This window comes from Monomorium pharaonis, chromosome 5 (assembly GCF_013373865.1).
Source record: "Monomorium pharaonis isolate MP-MQ-018 chromosome 5, ASM1337386v2, whole genome shotgun sequence".
Taxonomy (NCBI): Eukaryota; Metazoa; Arthropoda; class Insecta; order Hymenoptera; family Formicidae; genus Monomorium; species Monomorium pharaonis.
Window position 1 is genome coordinate 8,520,391 of NC_050471.1, and position 21,556 is coordinate 8,541,946.

The window sequence follows — 21,556 nt, forward strand, 5'->3', positions numbered from 1 at the left end:
CACAAGTATAAAGCTCTTTTTTTCCTCATCGTAAAATGATTGTTGTTGCAATTTTATTTTCAATATTATAATTAAAAAGCCTATTCTTTTCAGCTCAACTTCTCGCACTGTTTATTCTTCCTTTTCTTTTTTAATGGAAAAAAAAAGAGAAAAGTTAAACTGTGCCTGAAGTTAAAGAAGTTTAAAAAGGAAATTTAACAAAAAGACCTTAAATTTCCAATTCAAATTGAATCTCAACATAAAATCTTGATTTAATTTAAAAAAAGAATGTGTTATTTTTGTTATTTATATATTTTTATTTTTAAAAATTTAAACTATTTTTTTAAGAGAAAAATTTCATCAAATTGTCGAATTATTAAATGAATTAATAAAAAGTAAAACCGTAGAAATGAAATATTTTGTATAAATCTTTTACATTTTATAAATAAAAATTGGATGTTGCAAAATGATAAATAATTATGAAGACATTACTATTATAAAGTGGCGTTAATTCTTTTTCTTCTCGATTTTTTATTATAAGTACAGAACCCCTTACTCTCTATGTACAATTTCGATAGATCAATTGTTACAAAAAAATAAGTTTTGTAGTGTCATACATGTAATTGGAAACGCAGTATAAGATAATTTATGTGAGAAGATATTATGTTCATATACTCTACCTTCACTTCCTGAGGTTATTCCTAAATCTGTACATGGCAACATGAAGTTACTATCTTCTCTTGTTAAGAGGATTGCGAGTGACACTTTAAAACATTTCTGGCAGTACTATCTTCTCTCAATTAAAAAAACTACTTCAATAATTGATTATGCATTTATATTGCATAACTGTATTTGTTGATGTTTCACATATTCTCAGTGAATACTCTTCCAATCGTTGAACTGAACATTCCTGTCAGTAAATGTCTTCGTAAAAGTATATTCTTTACTAATCTAGTTTATAAATATATGGACACGAAATAATTTAACAAGCCAAGATCACAAATGATTGTTTAATTAATCATTTAATGATTAATATTTTTTTTTCATGTAATTTCTAGCATTTTTCGGCAATGATGCATATATATATATACATATGTCGGTTTTTAATAACAATCGCAATTCACCAACTCACGTACGTCACGTGATTTCCTACTTATTGACATCTCGTGTATCTTTGTCTCACGGTTGTATAGTTCAAACTTTGATTCAAGACAAACTGGGGCCTAATTCTGTACCGCCTACCGATAACTATCGGTGTCGTTGCGCAGATATTTTGTATGACAAAAACCTGCGTAACGACACCGATAGTTTTCGGTACAGAATAGAGCCCCAGGATACTTTTATCATATATTTTATGTCAAACATGGAGATGCAGCATGTTTCAAAGTTCTATTACTTTTATATCTATGGTTCTAAAGAATATTTGAAATGTTAAAAATGTTTTTAAAAACACGAAGACAAATGTGAAGAGGTACAAATAACTTGCAGATTTTAAAGATAAGTATCACGATAGCATATATATAGACATAGTACGCTCTTTTATTTTCATTATAAATACTGTATTGTTTTTTACTTTTCGAATTAATTAATCATATTGCGATTGCACTCTTACGCTCTATATTTATGCTAGTGTCACAGTATGTATACATTTTTGCATTCTTTATTACATCTTAATCGTAAGTATGCTGTGAAAAACTGTGTTGCATAAAAAATTGTTATATCCTAGAACGTTATATTATCAAGCTTATTTTGCCTGTCATCCTGTCCGTTTATCTTTATAAGATTTGAAAACAACACAACACTGGTTAAAGGAGGATTGCAACCATTTAATGTCTCTTGCGCACTAAAAACTAACCCAGAGAATGTACACTAAAGTGACATTTCTTTTTCTTCCCTTTTGTACGAACTGATCGCACCCCTTATAACTCTATCTCAACAATCGAATTGGTTATATAATCTCTCATTCACATTCACGACAAACACCAATGGTGATAGATTCAATTTGCTAGAAAGATTAGCGTCAATTTTACAAATCGATGTAACTTTGGCATATGCTTTAGGTTACGCAACATAATTGTATTGATTTGAATTGTCCTTGTCTCGCTCCATATAGTCTCTGTCTATAAGAGACTCGATCCGTTTTTTCAAATCAGCAGGCTAAAAAAGAATATGTATTTTGCAAATTGACATAAAAGAACAAATACACTATGTATTCAATGCGATACATATATCAATTCTACATCACTTATTTTTATTTTACTTATACTTTACGTTAAATAAACGTTCTACCTTATATAAAAATATATACCTTTACGGGAAATTTTAATTGATTATACAACTCGCTAATGAGAAGATTGTGAGTCAAAGTTTTCCTCATTTTCATAATTCTGACAATAGCTGCGTCTATCTGATATTGTCTGTCTTGATATACTCTTTCTTCTGTCGCTTTTTGTTCTTCATTCTGAAAACAATTTCATACACATGTAATACAAGAATAAAATCCAATCAAACGTCATACAGCAACGCCCAACAAAAATCTCCAATTAAAATAAATTTTTTATATAAATATAAAAAAAAATTAAATTAAATACATTATTGAATGTTAAGTACCGTTTCTTTCATTTGAATTTGATTAATCTTAATTCTGAACAATTTGTTTGTAAATTCTGCGTTAAATACGAATCTATCGTTATCGGCGACATCTCGGCCACGTGGATTCTTTTGAAGAACACGAGCTTTTCCACATGCCAAGGATTGTAATGTTCTTCTTAGTTCGCCGTCCTCGATATTTGTAGCAGCTTTGATGTCTTCCAATGAGAGATTATCACTATCATTGAATAGAATTAAGACTAATGCTTGAAATAACGATACCTGCAGCTCTTTATTGCCCTATTTTTGTATCAAAAGTATTTGTGCATTAGTTAATAAATAATATATCATGTTGCACAAATAGTATTAGGCTTGTTCAATACCTGATTAAACCATGCTTTCAAAACGCAATGTCCTAAGGTCGGTTGCCACTGCAATTTTCTACCGCTATGTTTTCCCAAATAAAACTTATTAAATACATCTTGATACTGCACCATTTCCATTGGTAGGGTGACTTCCATCACTGGATATGTAGGCCAATACCCCATAGTAAGTATAGATACAGTTAGGTCTAGATTATTTGCCACCAACTCACTTTGCAAGTTTCCTGCATACTGAAGATGTAATAAACATTTAAAACAATACATTCTGTAAAATTTGTTAAATATAAATCATGTGTGTACATAAAGTCAATAACTCATATCCTCAATTTTTTTCAATTATTTTTATTGATAGATATGCCTTTAGACATATGATGTATGTTATATACTACAAAATCTCAGAAATAAATATTGCATTTATTGAAAAAAGTGAGAATATAAGCAAATATTTATATCCTTATGTATTCATATTTAACAGATTTAGTAAATATTAACCCTCAACAATCACCTAAAGTCATGTAACCCCAACAAATTTTCAGATTCAAATTTTGTACTTAAAACATCGAAAAATTAAAAAGAAAGTAAACAGATAGTCACTTGTTACTTTCATAAATTTTTTCAATGTTAAAATTAAAATTTTATAACGTAAACTATTGGAGCATATTTTATAATACTTGAATAAGATACAGTAATTTTTTGAAGTCAAACAAGCACGTACTTTCAACGTGACAATCGTTTAAAGTCGTTGGGATTACCACAACCTCTTAGTAACCATACTTAAATTATTTGGATGTGTGATTGTTAAGGATTAAGCTAAATATTAAATATGTAAAATATTTTTACACAAATTGTAAATTAAATTGTGTGTGTGTGTGTGTGTGTGAATACATAAAATTCCTTTGTAACATATAAATATATCAATAATCACTTTATTTACCTGTTTGAATGCAATATTGATATCTTTACTAAGTTCCATATCTTTAAACATTCCTTCCAATTTACTAGTAAATCCACCACCGCATTCTTGTTTTAATTTAGATAACATTGACTTTTCAGCGTCTACGGAAGCTGATTTTCCCACTAACAAACGTTTGGCCAAGTCTTTTTTGTAAAATGCTTCAAAAACATCTTTTCCGTGAATAAAACGAAAGAGTACCATAATTTTATCTAATAATCTCTCTAATTCCTCCTCCGTTGCTTCTTTATTACCAGCGCGTAACTTACAATCAACAAATTTAGCTGAAATCATAAATATATAAGTTTTTAATGTGTCTTTAGTGTTTCTAACTGTAAGAATTTTTCTATATTTTTACTATAAACTAACAACATACTGAAATATTTCCTAACTATCTATTTACATTATATTTTACAATTAATTACTAATGCATACATATTACCTATTAATTCCGCTGGTTTGTTTGCTCTTTGATTGATGAAAGCTTCAAAAGCTTCTTTTAAGCTATTTGCGAACTTTTCATTTTTATGAAAGCACGTATTAACTATATTATCCATTTTATCTTTGAAATCTAAAAGTTCCTGTACCATCGTTTTATCTTTTTCAGGATCTATAACTATCGTCTTACCTTTTTTCTAGCGAAATATAAGATAGATTATAAGACACATTATAATTTTGAAAATTTCATACATATAGGTCAATTGTTCATGTAATAAAAACGTACTTTGATATAACAATTAAAATTTAAACATAGCTCCACAAGGCCATTTTTTATCCGACTGTATAAGTTGTAAAGTAACGATAAATCACTAATCCTATTTTCATCCAACAACCCACTTAAGCCTTTTTGTAAAATACTAGTAATATGTTCAGATAGTAATTGTTTTTCTACAGTATGTATGAGCGACCATCTAAAAACAATCAATTTTCATGAAATTGTATACAAGAATGTACTCTTTAATCATTAATATTGCATTTCGTTTATTAAAACTATACAATTATAAAACTCACTTAGTTGATGTATCAAGATAGTGCAACAACCGTTCGTTTTCTTCTTGTAAACGCTTATCGACATGAGCCAAATATTCAGGAACATCATGTTCGTTCATCAATCGTAAACCTTCGGCAGCATACAATCTTTCTGTAGCCTGTAGGAACCTGGAAAAGAAAGGAATTAAAATATAAATAAAATATTTAGATTGCAGTTGATTTGATGCTATAAATAATTTGAAGCGTTTGATTGACCAATCAAAATAATAAATTTTACGAATTGACCAATCAAAGAATGCTTCAAAGTATCTGTAGCATCAAGTCGACTGTAGCCTTAGTAATACAATAGAAACAAAATAAAAATGGGAACGCCTACAACTCTAAAAGTTACATTAATTTGTTATAGAAAGATATAAATATGATCATATCAACAGTAATATTACTGCTGATACATGTGTGTATAAATATATATGTACATGTGTATATATACATATATATATATACATACATATATATATTCAAAATATATATTTAAAAAACTTCAATTCTACTTCTATTCTTTTATATTAATATTCTAAATAAAAATTTATTTACAAAATTACAGAATGTTTATGCTTTTAAAAAATTATACTTTTTATTGCATAAATTATAAAATGTTAGAATAATTCAACTAACATTATTTTAATGTAAACAAAATTGTAATATCAAAAAAAACTGAACTTGAATTAGCAATTGAATTAAGACAATGAAAATTCGTCCACAGTAGCACTTCAGGATTAATAAAAATAGCTTTCAAATTATCAACGTACTTTGTTTCGAAGGCATCTTGGTAGATTTGTAAGTCCGATAACATTCTTAATAGCGATTTTAGAAGCGTTCGATCTACCGTATCGCCTTGTCGTTCCTTTTCTATGAGCATAAGAAGACCTTCCACCGTGCGCGTTTGCACTAGATTATTTAGCACAATATGTAATCTGAATAGATGCAATCCCATATCCCTGAAAGAAGAAATCGAGTACAGAATATGTGTGATTAATTACAACTTATTTCCAACAATATTTTCACGTTATTACCATATCGATGAAATACTCGGATTTTGTAGAACGTATGTCCTATCGAGATACAGAAAGATGCTCCTGATCATTATCATTTGTCTGCAATGTGACTGCCAGCACTCATTCATCTTCTTCAAAAATATATGTCTATCCATAGATTCTGCCAGAAACTGTTCAATATTGGCTTTCACATGAGATTCTGTCAAAATGCTTAAATTTGAATAAAGTGTTGAAGCCATTTTGTGATTACACATATTCTCAACAGCCTGATAAAGCTCCTCGAGAGAATAACGAATACTTTTGCTGGTTTGTATGGCAACCACAGCCTCCTGTAATTTTTCCCATGTCTGCTCTTGATAGTTGTCTGGTAATTTGGGTTTACCTACAAAAAGAAGCATTGTTATATGAATAGAAATAACATAAAGTGACAGACCAAAATTTGATGTTTTCAGGAACTTTCTTAGAAGTTTTCTTGAAATACAATATTCTTAGAATTCTCAAAAATTAATTTCTAAAAAACTAATAAGACTATTCTTCAACAATATATAATTGTTATATAGCCTTTATCATTCCAGACAAATTTTTAAATTCATCAATCACCACCTGACCAATCACATTATGTGCAAGTGTAACTTTGGTTTAAAAAGCATTTATAGCTAATGCAATTAATTAATGCATAAATTAAAAAATTTACTTCTATCTTTATTATTTGCTGTAAAAAACAAGTATGTAGAATGGACAAAGAAAAGATGCTAATATATGTTTTTATAAACATGTTAAATACAAGCCTATATAATATACATATATACATAATAAAAATTTAATTCAATTCTACATAATTTTAAAATATTACTTTTTTATACTATTTACTTAACTCTTTCTTTTTATTTTCTTTACTAATAATGATCGTTTTTTCACATTACAATGTGTAATCTATTTAAACGACAGAAATGTCAAAATTGAAATAAAATATTTCATTTAGAGATTTCTACATTGTAACATTATTGTAACACTATGTCTATAAATAAGTGTTTATCACGTCAGCGTGTTTGACGTGTAAACCGCGTCAAATGTCGCATTGACTACGACCAACCGCGACACTCGACAATGCAAACCACGTCAGGAACAGCCAATCTGTCGAATTATCTAGATTTACCGTTTAGGTTATGTTTTTTAGTTATACAAAGTAAGAAACTTTTTCATTATTAAAACGATAAAATGGACTGTGAACGATCGAAGTTGTATCCAAATCGAGAAAAGTAAAGGAAATAAAATTGCAAAAAACTAGGGAGATCAAAACATCGCAGAATTTGTTGCCTTCACGGAACAGAGCAGCTGATGTTTTGAGGTTAGGTCTGTCTGCGTGTTGCGTCCAGTTGCTTACTTTTAAAATTCTTGATAACGAGCTTCTTTGCGGAACCGGGTTTCGCATTCGCGAGGCTCGGCGAAATTTTGTTGACGCCGTTCGGATTGCCGACTGTCAACGCCGAAAAGTTGGCCCGCTTCTGCGTGTCAGCCGCTGTGGCGGCAGCGACAACGGCGGCGGTGGCCTCCGTGTCAGTCATAATGATCTCGTCACCCCTGATCGCGTCGACTTCGTCCGGATGCGTGATACTCGCTGTCGCGGCCAGTTTGGAGCTCTCTTTTTCAGCTATAATCGCGTATTCCAACCTCCAACACCGCCGTGAATTCGGCGGTGGCGATAGTGATGGTGGTGGCGGTGATGGTGGTAGCGATAGCGGCGATGGAGGTGGCGACGACGTCGACGACGACGGTAGCGACGGCGACGGCAACGGCGAAGGCGACGACGGCGGTGGCGGCGGCGGCGGCGGCGGCGGTGGTGGCGTTGGCGACGATGGCTGCGACGGTGGCGACGGTAGCGGTGGTGGTGGTGCCCTCATCCGGGTCTAGCACACTGTAGCACACACAGAGGCCTAGTTTACATCGTGCATTTGATACGCGTATCAGGGGCTCGATTCTTGAATTTATTCGCAAGAAAACGCATGTGCAAATACCCGCTCTAACAGAAAAGTTGCAAGTTTATTGGTTAAAAGCCATACGATAGCCAATAAATTTTCAACTTTGCTGTAAGAACAGAATTTGCAAATACGTTTCTCTTGCAAATAAATTCAAGAATCGAGCTCCAGGTACTATATGGCCCGGTTTCATCAACGCGAGTTAATCTAATCGGTCGATTATTTTAGATTATTCCATTGGAATTGACCAATCGTATTTGTCTTAAATAAAATTAACAAATGCGATTAGTCAATTCGAATGGAATAACTCAAAATAATCGATCGATTAGATTAACTCGCGTTGGTGAAACCGGGCCTATTTGTATCAAATTCGTACTAAATATTTAGGGTACCATTACATTTGTCCGATTTTGTCGTACGACGAGTTTGTCGCGGACGTAGCGATTGGCTGCCGAAAAGTCTCCCCACTTAGCTACTTATTGGCAGCCAATCGCTACGTCCGACAAACTCATCGTACGACAAAATCGGACAAATGTAATGGTACCGTAAATATTTAGTACGAATTTGATACAAATAGGCTGTTAATTTTATTTAAGACAAATACGATTGGTCAATTCCAATGGAATAATCTAAAATAATCGACCGATTAGATTAACTCGCGTTGGTGAAATCGGACTAATGCCAGGCAACAGGCAATAGGAATAGGAAATAAAGAAAGAGAGAAGATCCTTGCTCTCTTTCTCTCTTTCATTATTTCTGTTCGTATTACCCGTTGCCTGGCATTGTGTTTAGGCCCTAACGACGAATAATTGTAAAAACTCAAATATTTGACAATAAATGCAAATTTATAATAAAAATCTTAACAATTTTACATTTTGGTACTACATTTTTTTTTACCATTTGGTACTACATTTCTAAGGACATTCATAGGCCGGTATTCATAGTCGGGTCTTATATTTAAGATCATCTGGACTGCGTTCGAAAACGTCATTCGAGTGCTCTTGAGTATCATTCTATCTTTTGGTCTGTTCTTTCTAGCTGCACTGTTGCACCGGTGCAATAAGTTAAAGTAAGACAAGTATTATTTTTTTTCATTCTAACTTATTGCACCAGTGCAACAGTGCAGCTAGAAAGAACAGACCACTTGTTTCACATAGAACGAACAATAAGGATAGAATGATACCCGAGAGCCACTCGGGTGACGTTTCCGAACGCAGCCCTTAAGTACTGTCTTAAGATGATCTTAAACATAAGAATTGACTATGAATACCGGCCCTAGTCTTCATAATTAAGCAATTTAATGCAATTGTCAATTACATTGCTAATTCTTCGCAAATGTAGAATACGAAGTTCTCGAGACTCTCGAGAGCATGCAAGAGTTAGAACAGCATAGAACGAGCGAAATATGTGGCTTGACCGGCCCGATAAATAAGTTTCAATAATTAACATTAACAATATAGTGATATTGATCCTTTATTTAAGTCAAGTAGAACTGAGCTAAATGATTGCTTTATACACGAAATAATACCAGATAGCGAATTGTGATATTGTTACTTTTATTACATTTCAGGTTAGTCGATTCGCAAGTTGTCATTAAGTTAATGCAGACATAATACTCAATAAATACGCGTGTTAAGATGTGTCTTGAAAGGAAAAATAATTATTTTGTATGGGGTGCATTTTAAAATTAATCTGATTGAATCGAGATTACATAACCGTATTCAACAGTAAACTTATAGGTTATCACGATTGTAAATATAAAAAGGGAAATATAGGTTATCGTTTTTCTATATTATTATTTATAATCTTGTGATCTAACGCAACGATGATTTATATTTGTGAATTTTTTTATTGCACGCACTTATATTATTCTTTTAAGGTTATATAATCATGGATCGTACGATACGATTTTCGAAAATCTATTTTTGTACAATCAAAAATAAACTTAGTCAACTTTAATAGAGCCATTTAGTAAGTGAAAGTAACGGGAATACGTGTGTCCTCTTTACCGGAATATATGTTGTATTTATTCTCTAAATTTCATTAGGTTTAGTTCATGTGTGTTACAGTTTATTTGAAAATGTTGAGATATAATTCTTAATTTATATTCTTGACACATTAAATTAAAGATATATCATCACAATATATTTTTGAATATTACATTTTTTTTATAGAGAATTATATAGATTTATATTCATGCTCTAAATAATATAAAATGTTAATTTACATGATGAGACTAATCAGATAATCTTTTGTATTTCGTTATTTTTAAAGTGAATATATTATGAAGTAAATTTGATCTTAAATTTTATATTTATATTATATATATATATATATATATATATATACTTTATGGGGCAAAAATTAACTGATTACTTTATTGTTGAGAGTTAATTTTCAAAATAATTGTTATATATTACTCTATTACTATAAGATTAGTCTTTTTCAAATTTGATTAATATTTTTATAATTATTATAATATTTAATACTTAAATTATAAGAAGGTAGAATTCATTTTTTAGTATTTTTAGTAATATATATATATATATATGTATGTATGTATGTATGTATGTATGTATGTATGTATGTATATATATATTACTTTAGAATTTTTGATTTGAATTAACAAAAATTGATATAGTATATGGAAGTTTTTTTTCTGAGAATATCTATCCTATAAAAGATAATTTTTCATTATTATAATTTTATTTAAAGATACATTTTTTTACAATAATTTAATAGTTAATTATTTTTTTATTATAAATTCACAATTTTACATGTTTTGTTGAGCTTTAATGATTCTGTAGCAGTTAAAGAGTGAGTGCGTGAATTTTTATAAAATTACTTTAGTAAAAAAGATATATATTATAGGTAAGTGTATTGAATTTCTCTATTAAATTTTATATTGCTGTCATATTTAGTTATATATAGGTATTACAATGGAAACTGATTGAAATTGATTACTATGCAAAAAATTGTCAAAATATTTATTATATATGAAAATATTAGTCTAAAATTATTCCAAATTACTTAATTTATATGTATGATGATTTCATATGTAGAAAATTAACAATAGAGTTGAATTTTTTGCTACTATATTTTTTATACATATTTAGATAAAATTTGTAGTACAATTATAAGACGAATGATAATATAACAAAAGATGGATGAATATTCTTAGAAGCAAATATATATATGTTTAAATAACTATCTTCATATTTTTATATTACAGAATGTCTTTCCCAAACAAAGAGGATCGTGTGAAGTGCTGGAGTCGTAGAGACGAATATTGGCAATGTCTCGATGAAAGCAAGACTCAAACAGAATGTATAGAATTTAGGAAACAATATGAAAAATATTGCCCAGCTCAATGGGTAAGCATTACAGACGATATTTTTTAACAGTAAACTTCGAAAGGAGTTTGTTTAATATTTACTTTAGATATTTTATCCTTGATAATAGATGAAATTCTTTTTTTATTACTACGTCTAACATGTCTTCTGTGCCACTGTTATGCAGGTGAAACATTTTGATCGTAAACGAGATTACTTGAAGTTCAAAGAGCAAATAGAGAAGGGGGGGTATGTTCCTGAAGAGCCAAAGAAAACATAAGACACTAATCTATTGATTGTATTACATTCATTGCGATTCATGATTGGATATCAATATTAACTATTAAACAATTTCATACATTTATTCATTCGAATGTTTTTGGACTTTACATATTGTTGTCTTCATCTGTTGAATTATAATAAATAAGATGCTTAAAAATAACAAAAGACAATGGTTTTATTGCTACATACTATTATCCTTATTTTACTGAAGCTCTGAAACCATTTGTTCGTTCTGTTTCTCTCTCTCTTTCTCTCTCTCTCTCTCTCCCCCCCTCTCTTTCTCTCAAAATTTTCTATGTTTCAGAGTAGAATTGTTACCATTGATAATTATAAATAATTGAAGCTTCGAACAATATTGGAAATTTCGAAGCTTCAAATCTTCGAAGTTAATTTCAAACTTCGAACTTTTAAAGCTTTGAATATTCGAAGTTGTCAAAAAGTAACAGCTTTATTCCACATAATCTCGACTATACTAATATATTCTAATTGAATATACGATAATAACCCAAATATACTCTAATCTAGTAGTTGTTTCAATCACAGGCTTTATATTATAACTAATATTTTTTATGAAAAAGATTTTAAATTTTGGTTGCACAGCTTATTTGACAGTTTTAATCACAAATCGATTATCTTATGCATTTCCTTTTCATTTTTCTTTTTCTTTTATTATGTCATTAATTCTGTTTATGAGAACGTGATTACTCTTCATTACTTGCAGGAATTGTCTTGACGGTGAGATGCAAAATTCGGAAAAATCCGATTTGCCGAAGCAATACGATAAGGAGGGCCAAGTCGTTCTCGATTTTTAAATGGCAAATAAAAACTTGCGCCATTAAATATATTCATATTACTTGACATATTACGAAATATAAGTCTGCAGGAAAAACAAACAAATCGTATTGTAAACAATTGTCTTTGAATATGAGATAATATGAAACTAGTAGACATGGAAAAGAAAATAAAACCGTATGAGGTCCTCAAGGAACTTCAGAAATGTCAAGATGATATACCGATTCTTCGAGTTAGTATTTTTTTCATTATTTGAATGAAATATAAATGTTTCACTATAATTTGGCTACAACTTGTCTGCTTTTTTCAGAAATTGATAGCTTCCTTGTTTTTGCTTGATTCTGCGAAGACAAGTACGACAGAATGGCAAATGGTTTTAGCGCACATTATGGAGATAATCAGTAACAATAACGAATTGGGAAACGAACGCGTTCTTTTAGCGTCCCACGCGTTATATACTGTGTTTCCGACGCAATATAGTTCGAATTTTTTCAGAGACGCAATTACTTTCCAAGATTTGTCTACGGAAAACACATTTTATTTCTGTCGTAAATTATATATCGTTTCCGATCCCGAACTCTTTAAGCTAGTGCACGCTTATGGATATCTGCAGGTGAATTTGAATTATATTTTCGATTCGATGGTCTCAGAATACAGAATTTTTTTCGTGCTATTCAAAGTGATATATAGAAATTGTATAACATATACGAAATATACCTACTTCGCATATAAAGTATTGTCCATGTGGTTGAAGAAATTTATAAGAATGTACGACGAGACCTTTCGGGACGAATACAATTCTTTTATGGAACGAAAACTGGAAGCTATCATATTCTCCAATTGGTCCAATGTGCTTAATTTATGCAAGCAGAATGCAGAAATTTTTAAGATATATCTCCAGCTAATGTCAGAGAAATATGATAAGACATTTGTAGATCATGTATATCATATTTGTCTTAAAGATATGTCGTGGCAAAATGAAACAAAATACGTTATTCTAGCGGAAATTGTTCAAGTCCATGATATGGAGATCCAAGAACTTATCGAGAAGGGTTTTTTATTTGATTTATGCAATAGTTTAACAAAAAATTCTTTGCGCTGCGGCGGTACAAAGCTTTATCTGGCTATTTTAAAAAGACTAAGGAATGGAACTGAATGGGAAATAATATTTGGAGATGTTATGCGTTCCATTATTTTTCGCTGGGAGTCAGGAACGTAGTAAGTTACAGAATAATTCTATGCTTCTATAGTTAGTCCCTTAACAGAATGACTACTTTGTAATTCCAAACCAATATCATTTATTATTATACGACTTATAGTACTTATAGTACTTTTGTTATTATGGTTTAGTATTTATTACAAAATGGCTTTGGTTTAAGATTTTAGATGTAAGACACAATGTGTTACTAAAGACAAGATTTAGGATATAAAATATAAAACATCTTGAAATGATAAATCGGCCGTTCTGCTAAGGTTGCATAACGTAAAATTGTTGTAATAATTTTTGAGTTGCCCTCTCATATTGCAAAAAAAACTAATGCAAAATTATAAACTACTTACGAGTTCTTATATACATAAATAAAAAATTTTAGTAGGAATTTAACATAACGTTGACGTTGACATTAGCTTTCTCTCCACTCTCTATAAAAAATGTTAAATTCTTACTTACAATTAGAATGACAAGCTCAACATTTTTAATTTGTGCCATATAGGAGCTTATAAGTAGTTCATAATTTTGTATTACTTATTTTTTTAATTCTGAAATTTGGAAGAGGCCAACTCGACAAGAGTAGCTTATTTTTTTCTGATGACCGATAATTTTTTAACTTATTCTTTTTTGATTCTTAGTATAGCACAGATCTGTACTAATAAAAGCTATTTGTAAACTTTCTTAATAATATATAAAACAGTGTCAAGACACTGTCTTGTATATCATTAAGGAAGTTATTTAAGATTTCTTTTAATGTAAAGAACGCGCTATAATTTAGTATTTTACATGACATAAAATTGCAAATTTTTTTGCAGTGAGGATCATAATGCTATTCAATCGTTGATTAAATATTGGCTCGAACCGACCGTTGAAAAATATAGAAACGTTTTGTTCTTTTTATGGGATTTGTGCAAAGATTTGCAGGGATATTTCTTTCTTTCGCACCTGGTGAGATTGGGCGCCAAAATACATAAGTTAGAAGAAATGCTCGAAAGAAAGAGTTACTTTGATGTTCTTACAAGTTATATAAACGATAAAGAAGAAATCATACGATTGAATGCTTTCGCCGCGTTCTGTTATCACGCTGTTGCGTTGATCGATGCTGAAGACAGAGAAGATCCATTTCATCTGATAAAAGAATTTCTTTGGTTTAATGCCAATACCGCAACGATTCTTATGAGAGAAGGGATAATAAAATATTTCTGGATACTATGCTCGAATATCTTGAAAGCGATTAATGTTAAAGGTAATTGCATGAAGTCTGTTTTCGAGTTAATGGAATGGTTGCATGAATACTTCCTGGACTGTTTTGAAATTGGATCATGTTATCAACGCAAGATCCTCGCTTTAAACTTATACAAAACCTTACTCTCTTTCACAAATAAAAATTTGCACAAGAGCTACACCCATAAAAAGAACTCTTTTTGCTATAATACGGTAGTCGACAAATATTTAAAAACTACTGATAATTGGAAATTTATAAATAAAGAATCTTTGTTTTTATTATTGAGACTTGTGTTAGACTCTGCACTTGATGTTAGACAACTAGCTGCAACTCTCATTCTGGAGTATTTTGAAAAAGATACTTTGTCGACTAGGGAAAAACAAGTAAGTAACTTTTTGCACTTCTGTATTTATTTTTAAACCCTTGCATTTTTACATATCTACAAGAGTTATGAAAAAAAAATTGAAAAATCGAATTAATATATTCTCGAATACATTTTTCAGTTAATGACTTTTCATGCTAGCAGTAAATTGAATTTTTTAATCATTAAAAAAACAAATTTACTTATTGAATTTTTTGTGTAACTTTTATTTTGCATTTTTACATTTTTATGTTTTGAATATCTTAATTTATTATACTTTAAATATGAATTATATTTTAAATTTCTTCCACAATAATGTTCAAGTAAAATTTAATCTAAAATAAGAGGTTGCCATCTATTCTTATTTAAGATTTGTTTGATTTCCAAAAATCTTTTGTAACTTTTGTATATTGAAAACTGTTGACACATGTTTTTTAAAAATATGTATTTTTTTCTGTGAAAAACGCCAATTTAAAATTATGCACAGATCTTTGAATTTTGGAAAAAGTTTCTTTCATTAATGACTAAATATTATGTATATATTAAATTATATTAATAAAATTCTGACTTTAGATACTCTACAATTGTGCGTGGGAGCATTGCAATTCTTCCAAATTCTATAAAATTGAAAGTGGAGCCACTCTCCTAAAAATAATGGCACATTGGTTGCCTTTGAATGAGATCTTTGAAGATGTAGCTGGATTATTTTCTAAGGATGAACATATTGTCCTCGTTTACTCAAGTTACTCAGAATTTCTATTGAATGAAGCTAAAAAACAATTAGGACAGATGAAAAGCGACATTTTAAAAGCCATAGTCAAAAATACACCTTTCTATGGTATGTTGACTGCTTTACTGGCAATTGCTTTCCGCGGTGGTCCAGAAAAATCGATTTTACAATTAAAATTTACGGAAGAAATACTCTGTCTTTTGGGAAATGCTAATGATTTTTTTTTATCTACGTTTTCTACGAAATCATCAAATACAGGTATTAATATTTATAAATAATATTAATAAATTGTGACCTATATTACAGCTAATGTCATTATCAAATTTAAAATAATTTTTAATTGTTAGGATTTAAGGGGTCAGGGGAGGTTAGAAGGCCAAAAAAGACTTTTTGGGGGATTTTTTCTTTGAAGCTACAGTATTATATTTAATTTATGAACATTGGCACTGTGTTACATAATATTTAAAGAAAATTCAGAAAAAATTTCAAGTAAAAATATTAAAATTTAAAGAAGTTATAGTTAATAACAAAAGCTTTAAAAAAACACGATTTGCAGTGCCAACTGCTGTGTGAAGCCGGATCATATAAAACAGATGAAACAAAAAAATTTAGTTTGTACATGAAATTTTCTAGTCCTTAATCGAAGATTTTAGGAAAAAATTAATTTAGGACAAAATGGCAACTGCCAAAAGTCAAACTTCCGATTTTCGTAAAAAAAGCGCCTATTTTTTGTACATAAAATTGAAAATATAAGTAAAAAAAAATCCTTCAATCAAGGACTTGCATTCGATGTTAGAAGAAAGCACGTAAAATTTTAGATTGATCGGTTGAATAGTTTTTCAGAAATTTTTGGCACCATTTTTGAAAATGCATTCTGAAAAAAACGCGTTTAAAGTATTAAGTACTGTTTACGTATTTCATTCAAAAATCACGTGATTAATTTGAATAAAAGATGTATTTTTAAACTTAGAGTCATCAATTTTAGGCCCATATAGCACACCTTCGCCTTCCATAGTCGCCTTTAAAATATTAGTCAGTGAGAGCAGCTGCTGATAGCTATTCCTTCCTAACAGTCGCGTTTGACCTGAGAGACCGACCTTTGCGATCTTGCTACTTTGACAGTTTTAATCGGATCGACTTGAAAATTTAATGAGATATTCTCGAGATGTTATACTTTCAGAAATTACAAAAATCCAAAAAATGATTTTTTCAAAATTACAAACTCCCCTGACCCCTTAAGTTAATTATATTAACTTGATATATTAATTAATTTACATAATTATTATGTAAATATTTACAATTATAATTATTAATAGTAATAATCACACACACATTGACGAATAAAATTATGTAATTAAGAATAATCACTTTATTAACTTTATTATTTATTAAGAATTAATAGGAATCGTTTAATTGTAAAATAATTTTATGTTTAGTTTGCCCATCTTCGTTTGCGGAGATGGGATTGGCTATTGATGAAAAAATAAAGACCAGTGAAATAGAGGATTTTGATCACGATGAATTACAATTATCGTCAGCACATCAAGTACTTATCTCATGCATCTGGATGTCCTTGAAGGTATAACATGTATTAATTGTAACTAGTTTAACATCATAACAAGATAATAGTTGTAATTAATTAAACGTGTAAAACTTTAGACATTATGTGAAATTGCGAGCGAAATTGGAATGTTGATGCAGTCCCATAAACATGTACAATTTTCAATGAACATTATCGTTACGGTACTACAGAATTGTCGGCATAAAGGTGTAGTGGAATGTGCTGGTGCCGCGATTGCGAATTTATCCAGGTATGAATATATTTATTAATGGAATTAAATTATATAAATATATTGATTGACAAAATTGTATCAATATATTGTAACACATTTATGTAAAACAATTTAAATGAATAACACAATAAAAAAACGTATTGTTGATATGTGAAATAGAATTAATAGTAATAATATAATAATTCTTAGTAATGATCGATGTAATAATTAAATTAAATTATTTATTTTTTATTATTTTTGTTGTAATTTTATAAACAGCTATTTTTTTAATAAAAAAATTGTTAAAATTTAGACGTTTATATAACTCAAAAGAATACTCCAAGTTACCGAAAACGTATTTGATGGATTTATTAAACAAGGATGAGGAAGAATCATTATCCTTAACGCGACGAGGTGCTGGATTGACGATCATGTTTCATAAATTAGTCGTTAGCGATGATCGAAGGAATAGACCTATAGTACATTTTGCAATACAGACTTTATTGGACTCGTTAGATTCGAAAAATAAGGAAAAACAGTTATCTGCCTCCTCGGAGATGGCTGTATTCAACTCGTTAGAAAATGAGGAAAAACAACCATCTTCTTTAGAATCTGTAGAAACTGGAAAGGATTCACCATTGGCGAGACGCCTGCACTTCTTACGCGCTTTAGTAGCTGACAAGGAGATACATGCGCATTTAGTTTCATATATGGAGGAAATTTGTTTAACTTGTTTTAAATACATGCAATCCGATGTTTGGATTATAAGGTAAGACAGTGCAACGCTGTTTAGGGATGTATTACATCTATTTTTACAAATGTGTTAATATTTATATTTTAAATTATGTATATGAAACTTATGTAAGTTTATAACATTTTATTTTTATTAAACATTTTTATGTTTGTTTTATTATATTTTTTATTATTATTATACATTTAAAAAATATATCTTTTTCAAATAGATACTTTAAGTATTCAAGATGATCTATGTACAATTTTATTGTGATTTTGAGCTTAGCTATTCTGTACATAAATTTTGTTGATCAGATAAATTTTGCTGATCTCTGTGTTGCAATAAAACTTTAATTAATCTTAAACCATAAATTATCTTATAAACCTTAAATTACTTATACGAAAAAACTCAGATTTTGTCATTATTTTTAAATATATTTCTACTATATATAAGTCAAATGTCTACTTTTTATAATAAATTGTGTAATAAATATCTTGAAATAATTTTTTAACCAAATAGAAAGAATTACTTTCAAATTTTTTGTTGCATTACTTTCAAATGCAATATAGAACAACTAACTTTTTTATTATTTTGAAAATAGATGTGATACATGCTTATTTTATTTTGAATATTTCTTTTAATTCATTTCTTTTAATTATCGTATAAAATGCACTGTGCAGGAATGCGAGTTTGCAGTTGTATGGCGCGGTGATGCCGAGATTGGTGGGTCAGTGTACAGAAAAAAGCGACGAAACATTTAATTTCGGTGATGGTTATTCCGTCAATCACTTTGTCATGCATTACCCGAAATTAACGAGTCACGTGTGGAAGCAGCTCCGAGAAGTTTCGGAGAAGTGTGGAACTTCGAACGCGACGTTGCGCTGTTACGCCGGTGTCATGCCCATTCTCACAATGCTATCGAAACTGTCGATGAGCGGTTGCGACCTTGTAGATTATCCCGCGAAGATGTTCACGGTGAAGGTTAAATGTCTGTTGCTAGTTTTCCTCGGTAACCCGATGATACACGTCAGACAACTTGCTGCGAAAGCGTATGTGGCTCTCACGCCTTTGAACGCCTTTGATATCTACTCAGAATTAGATATAATCAGGAATAAGGCTATTTCAAGCAAAGTTAATATGTCGCATGGGTATATGTTAACTTATGGATATTTAAGAGAAAGGTACAATTATGTTACTCGCAATTTATATTCTAATGGAAAAACGAGAAACTGTGTTGAGTTCTGTTGGACCGCAAAAGATAAGTTTGGAGAAAGTCGATACAATTATATATTAGATATGTGGCAAAATATAAGGAATAAATGTAAAAATGCCACGCATCCGTGTTACATTTTGGAGACATTGTTTCTACGTGAATTTAACTGTACTCAATTCGGATGTAGAGTCCTCTTTCATGACAATTTAGCCGATATCAAACATATAATGCCGTCGTTAAAAATTCAACCAGGATTCTTTCAATTCATTGAATTTCTGGAGCAATTACACATGAGATTTTATAAATCAACGATCGAAAGTAAATTAAAATCTGACGATTGCAAACAGATAGGCAACGTTCTGAATTCGATTTGTATCGAGCAAAGTATCGGACTTCTAAAAGGCTTGTCATACTGTGTCCCTTTATTGGAATTTGTTCTTGAGTACTTGATGTCAATAAAGGGCAATCGCCATCAATTACTTCTCGATGAGATAGTAGCATTTACATTGGGAACTATAAAGAAGGCTACTTTGCCATTAATAATTCGAGATGAAAAAAATAAAGTCGAAGAATTTAAAAAAGTGGAATTCGATGAGAGACTAATAAAGAAGTTTGTTGAGGCAAAGATTTTTGCTATCACAAAATCGAGCGTAATTCGCATGAAGAATTCATTGATTTTAGCATTGTCTAGCGATGAGACGTTAATAAACAGAGTATTATCGTATGTTTATGATATATGTATGGATGAGAAACAGTCTGTGCGGTTGATAGCGGCGGAATACATTGAGATCGCTATGAATCGTTTCATATTGCCGATGGACAACAATAATCAATTATTGGCAAAGAAGTGCTGCTTAATTTTGTTAAAGGATGAGATCGCTGAGATACGCGAGATCGCATGGAAATCGTACAAGATGTACGATTACACGCATCAATTATTACACAAAGAAATAATGTACCAATGGCTTCTATTTGATGTTATTTATCATCAGTCAGCTAATGATAATGTGAATTTTGTACATTATTTCACATTTCCCGACTCATGTGCCCTTCGAGACGGCGATTTTAACAGGACGATCGAGAATCCGTTCCATCATAACGACAGTGTTTTCTATAAGGAGGAATCCAAATTTTTAAATCTATGCTTCCTCCACGACCCTTCAAGCAATGAATCCGATATCTACAAAAATTCTTCGATCATTATACGCGCGATACAAACGAGACATTTCAGGAAGTTGCAGGAAGAAGCTGGTTATAGTTATAATGATCTGCGAGTGATTTTGAATTTGAAAGAGATTGATTACATTACGCAAAAACGAAATATTATTATACAACAGTGGAGGTAACAATTCTCATCCATTTATTTTTCATTTAGTAAAACGTAAACTAGTTGATTAGGTAAAATTTTTTAAATAAGTAATGATAAAATAATCTTTTCATGTGAGATTGATTTATAAATAGTATATTTTAACTTCTCAAATTTGCAAAAAAATCATTATCACAGCTGATTTTTCATCAGTTTTCATTTTGATTTAATATTTTGTTAACAATGGCTAAATCGATTCTTGTTTTACGTATAAATAATAATATATAATTGACAAATATAATTAGCAATATTTCATTAATAAATAGCAAAATAATGATTTAGAGAAAAAAATTTGTTTAAATAAATTAACCAAGGAATTTTTAGATAAAAATAGAAAAAAATTGGTTTAAATAAACTAAAAAATTAATTTTAAGTAAAAATAGATTTAAATAAAAATAAATAAAAAGTTGATCGAAAATGAGTCGATTAATGTAAAATTATTACAAGTTTGAGACAATTAATAAATAATATTATTTGGCAAGTAAATAAGTTTAATATAGAATCGCGAAAAACTAATATAATAAAGATTTAAAAATTGTATATGCTTTTAATTTTACTAATCTATCGATTATTGTATTGTATTTTTTAAAGAAGATATGAGAAATAAATGATTTTA

General features: G+C 30.0%; 2 protein-coding genes across 3 annotated transcripts; one reads left to right on the forward strand and one right to left on the reverse strand.

Moving 5' to 3' along the window:
* Positions 1-478: 478 nt before the first annotated feature.
* On the reverse strand, positions 479-7,864 carry LOC105840557 (cullin-4A). Its single transcript, XM_012687518.3, has 11 exons — positions 7,333-7,864; positions 5,967-6,330; positions 5,703-5,891; positions 4,915-5,061; positions 4,628-4,814; positions 4,346-4,538; positions 3,886-4,187; positions 2,952-3,182; positions 2,590-2,868; positions 2,288-2,440; positions 479-2,136 (listed from the first exon to the last, which is right to left on the reverse strand). Exons 1-11 carry the CDS (start codon positions 7,847-7,849, stop codon positions 2,041-2,043), a joined length of 2,658 nt encoding a protein of 885 aa, XP_012542972.2. The 5' UTR covers positions 7,850-7,864; the 3' UTR covers positions 479-2,040.
* Positions 7,865-9,060: 1,196 nt separating this feature from the next.
* On the forward strand, positions 9,061-21,265 carry LOC105828129. 2 transcript variants are annotated; one of them, XM_028192707.2, is made up of 9 exons: positions 9,061-9,494; positions 12,260-12,562; positions 12,641-13,548; positions 14,356-15,148; positions 15,700-16,114; positions 17,293-17,435; positions 17,516-17,667; positions 17,942-18,397; positions 19,042-20,920. In XM_028192707.2, the coding sequence occupies exons 2-9, from the start codon at positions 12,473-12,475 to the stop codon at positions 20,918-20,920; spliced, it is 4,836 nt and encodes a 1,611-aa protein (XP_028048508.1). In that variant the 5' UTR covers positions 9,061-9,494; positions 12,260-12,472. The 2 variants fall into 2 exon arrangements, with proteins under 2 accessions (XP_028048508.1, XP_012521796.1); XM_012666342.3 differs by lacking the exon at positions 9,061-9,494 and adding an exon at positions 11,162-11,298 and having other exon boundaries at positions 19,042-21,265.
* The last annotated feature ends 291 nt before the right edge of the window (positions 21,266-21,556 follow it).